The sequence below is a fragment of the Poecilia reticulata genome, linkage group LG13 (assembly GCF_000633615.1).
Source record: "Poecilia reticulata strain Guanapo linkage group LG13, Guppy_female_1.0+MT, whole genome shotgun sequence".
Taxonomy (NCBI): Eukaryota; Metazoa; Chordata; class Actinopteri; order Cyprinodontiformes; family Poeciliidae; genus Poecilia; species Poecilia reticulata.
The window spans coordinates 31030190-31034846 of record NC_024343.1 but is presented as its reverse complement, the minus strand read 5'-3'; the positions used below and the strand labels follow the sequence as shown (position 1 = coordinate 31034846).

At 35.3% G+C, this 4657-nt stretch overlaps 1 protein-coding gene across 1 annotated transcript in view; it reads right to left on the bottom strand.

The window, feature by feature from the left end:
* The window catches only part of tyw1 (tRNA-yW synthesizing protein 1 homolog (S. cerevisiae)), a 48640-nt gene that overhangs the window by 37120 nt on the left and 6863 nt on the right, over positions 1-4657 (bottom strand). Inside the window, exon 8 of the mRNA XM_008426553.2 lies at positions 1147-1279. Coding sequence (XP_008424775.1) covers positions 1147-1279 — 133 coding nt within the window. The remainder of the gene's footprint in view (positions 1-1146; positions 1280-4657) is intronic.

Below are 4657 nucleotides of genomic sequence, written 5' to 3'. Positions count from 1 at the left end.
AAATGCCATTTAACAAGGATTCTCACACCTCAGAGTTTTAGTCAAAATGCCGTTTAACAAGGATTCTCACACCTCAGAGTTTTAGTCAAAATGCCGTTTAACAAGGATTCTCACATCCCTAGATATAGATTCATTCAACTGGGACGTTTTCCAGGGGGGCTTTACATAGACAGCGTGAAAGAGAAATAAAAAAGAACTTAATAACTAGATGAAAAGTAAAGATAAAAACATTAAAAGACAAGGAATCACCATCTTCAGTGAGAACCAAACAAAAAATGCTATTCAAACTGCAAAACATGCTATTCTAGTCAAAATTATTCTATAATTATTTTTAAATAGTTCTGATTTTTGAAAATCAAGCAGTTCTGACTAGCATGTCTAATCTGCACAGGATGAAACTGACAGTTTGCCGTAATCTTCTATAAACTCTGGCCTGAAAAGGGCAAAAGACGTAAATTACTAGAAAATCCAAATTGCAGAAAAGTTGGAGATGAATACTTATGAATAAATAATTTTTTAATGTTTGGTTTCTGAAAGATGGTTGTTAAAAGAATACAGGCAGAAAGTTAGAGAATTATCTCTCCAATGTTAAAATTAAAACAAAATGTTAACTTTTCTCAGAATTTTTGATGCTTTTTCACTCGTTTTTGATGAACTTAGTAGGACTGAATAATAAATCAATAACAATATATATTCCTATAGACATGTGATCATTATCAAGAGGCAATGCGTCCAATAAAATATTCAATAATTTCACTGAACTCTGATCCAGAACCGCACGGCATTCTGGGAGATTTAGGCAGAGGAAAGACTTTAGCCTAAATCTTTTCAGGTTGGCAGAATAAACTCGCTCACTCTTCGGTTGCCTAGCAACTCACTCGCTCACTCTTTGGTTGCCTAGCAGCAGTTTAATGTTCCGCCATCTTGCCTCACAACTGGCTTAGAAATAAAAAAAAAAAAATAGAAACGGCGTGGGTTGAAAACTGTTGATTAAATAGAAAACGTGTCACCAACTTGTAAGTATTTCTGATTTTAAAACAAAAAATGAATCAATGATGTCAGATATTAACTTATATTAAACAATAAGCAGGTATTTTTCAGCTGCAGCATCCAGTTCTTCCTCCTTTCTTTAAAGTTTTTCCTCACCTTGCTTGGTCAGTGCTTCCCTCAGAGCCGGGGTGATCATCTCCCTCCTCTCCTCTTCATCTTCAGTCTTCGTCGCTCCATTGTGTTTGGACAGTTTCACCAGTTGGCCGTCTCCTTGATCCTCTTTCGCACCCTGAAAACATGCGAGACCCGTTTTAACTGAGGCGTAACAATATGACCAGCAGTTAAAAGATTGTTCTCATTAATGGAAGTAACATTTGTTTTGTTTTTTTTTAACCCTGAATAATAAATCAATAACAATATATATTCCTACAGACATGTGATCATTATCAAGAGGCAATGCGTCCAATAAAATATTCAGTAATTTAACTGAACTCTGATCCAGAACCGCACAGCATTCTGGGAGATTTAGGCAGAGGAAAGACTTTAGCCTAAATCTTTTCAGGTTAGCAGAATAAACTAGCTCGCTCTTTGGTTGCCTAGCAACTCACTCACTCACTCACTCACTCACTCACTCACTCACTCACATTCTTTGGTTGCCTAGCAACGACCTGAAGAGTATCTGCGCAGCAGCAGTTTAATGTTCTGCCATCTTGCCTCATAACTTGAAAATTGTCTCAAAACAATATTATCGTTTATCGCGATAATTTCTGGGACAATTTATCGTCCAGCAAAATTTGTTATCGTGACAGGCCGATCAGTCAGTGATGAAAATCAGACGATTCTCCCCTGATCAGAGGATAAAATATTTCAAAATAAATTTTTTTTGTATGTGAAAAGCAGAAAAACCTGAAAAAATCAGACTTATTTAAGATGAACCACATCAACTTCTTGCTTGAACTTAATAAAAGTAACAATTGTGTGGAAATCTCTCCATTTTCTGCTTAGTGAAAAAATTACTACTCCTATTTATCAGCCCTGAAGGTTTGTAAAAACCCTTCTGTTTTTGTAAAAAGTACATTTTAAGTGAAATTTTGTTCCTGGCGCCGCCTTGTTTCCTCAGGTATCTGACATTTCTTTGACATTTCGCTCTGTGTGGGAAAGAACCGCTCAGGTTTCATGACCTTTCTCTGCTGGCAAGTTTTCGCTTCACATCACTCCTTTAGCAGAACTTATTTCTTATTCTCCAAAGGTTAGAGGGCAATTCATCAACATCTACACACAGATAAGCCACCAGGTTCTGGTCGGGTTCACAAAAGGTTTTTAACCAAAACCCATCCATAAAACGGCGCCTCAGTACCAACGTATGCATCCCAAACAACTACTGATGTGTTTCAAATGACATTCATTCATGTTGGTATTATTCTTTCACTGAGCTTCATGCAAAATCCTCATACTGATGCAAAAGCTCTGAGATACGGAGGGCCATAAAGGACAAAAATGAAAAAAAATAAACCCATAAATTATTGGAAAAATGCTCAATAAAACAAATAAACATTTGATTAAAATTTAAATAACATCTTTAAAAAAAAAAGTATGAGGTACAAAAGATAAATTCTTATTTATTAACAAAATTCTGCGTTTGTCTTAACTTTGAAGTAATTACAACAACAATCACCGACGCACTTTTACTCAAACGCAAAAAAAAGGAAATAAAAGATTAGAAACTGCAGGCCTGTCTTATGATAAAATCAAGGTGTAAAACCTTTTTTTAATGTTTCTGTCTACAATGAATTACATTTTACTTTATATTACTATTGAGCAGATAAACTTTAACAAAAATACTTTTTTTGACCTGAAAGTGTTTTCAACTTAACGATTTTGGCGTTCATGGCAAAAAGTTTGGATGCGATGGTTTCTACTCGGTTACCAGCAGGTTCTTATTTTGCTGCCAAAACTCCTGAATCCCATTTATTTGACAGATTAACACCTTTTCATCCCATTAATCCAATTTGTTTAAAAAGTTAAACATCCCTTTGTGTTTCACAAAGAGAGGATCGATAATCCCCAGAAAAGCCGCGAGCAGAAAGGTGTGATTAACGAGCCGCCCGTAAAACGAACGACAGCTTCGCCCAATTACCGTACAGCCGCCACTTCCTGCGCCGGTCGGTCCGAGGGGATTTAAGTGTCGGCGAGTCGCGAAGGAGCCAATCCCGAGTCAGCAAACGTGTCCAGACTAAAGTGACGCTTTGAAAGAACGCCGGAGACGGTGTGCAGATTTCTGTAGGGATGGGTTTTAGTTCCTTCACAGGCTGAGCGGTTTTAACGTGTTCAGGGATTTCTCTTCAGTTAAGCTTCTCCAGGATAAAAGATTAAAAAACGTTTAATCTAATTAAAGGTTTCTGACTAAGATCTCAGATTATGAGGAATTCAGAGCGAATAAAGAAAAAAAACATCTCCAAAACCATCAATATTGGAGATATTGACAGTGAAAAGCTTCACATTCATCTTTTAAAAGTTGAAAATGACCTGAAAGATTCTGCATAGATTAAAAAAATAACATAAAACGCTATAATGTTTATTTTAAAAACATTGGACAATTTGTAAAAAAAGTAAATGTAACATTGTATATAGATTAACATGTTTTTATGGAAACGAAAAACTGCCAATGTATAAAATATATAAAAATCTTACTAAAATTGCCCTTTTGTTCTTCTAACTAATATAAAATATGTGGTAAACGTTATTAAAAACACTTCACGTTTTTTCATTCAAATTATTTTCATATGTTTTAGTAACTGGGAGCAAAACATTAACCAGTCTGGGTTTTATTCTCTGCACATTCCTTAAAAAATAAAGAAAAACAAACTGTACTTTTGTTTTAAATATAAAGCTAACACATAGAAAACCAGATATGTTTCCACATGTTGTACATTTATTTGAAAGAAAACAACGTTTCTGTCAGAATTAACTATTTTTAATCCGGGGCAAAAAGAGGAAAAGATGCAGATCTGAGCTCAGCATAAAGTTTATTATTAGAGTCTCTCGGTTTAAAGTTGCATCTAGAAAGTTCTGCAAATAATTTGCAATAATAAGGTGGAAATCCACTCAACTGCATTAACTTTGCATTAAGTTGAAGCCAAATTAAACGCTATTTTGTTTTTCATATTTTGTGATATTTTATATAAAATGTACAGATTTTATTTTCTTTACAAATGCATGTGTTGCAGTTGATGTGTAAATTCTGCTCCCTTAATGCTGAAATAGCAGAAACTGTGTTGATTTTGTCCCAAAATAAGTTAAATAAGTAAAACTTGCAGAGTCACTGTATTTCCAACTCAAATTTAAGACTTTTTAAGACCTTTGAAGACCATTATTGAAGGAAATTAAGACCTTTATCTCCACTGAAATGCATGAACTTTGTCCAGCCAACTGGAAATAAATTTGCACTTACCCATGACAGATGTAAAAAAGCTAGCAAGGCTATGTTAGCTGGCTTGCTAGCTTTACAGTTACACAGCTAGCAAGGCTGTTAGCTGGCTTGCTAGCTTTACAGCTACAAAGCTAGCAAGGCTATTTTAGCTGGCTTGCTAGCTTTACAGCTACACAGCTAGCAAGGCTATTTAGCTGGCTTGCTAGCTTTACAGCTACACAGCTAGCAAGGCTATTT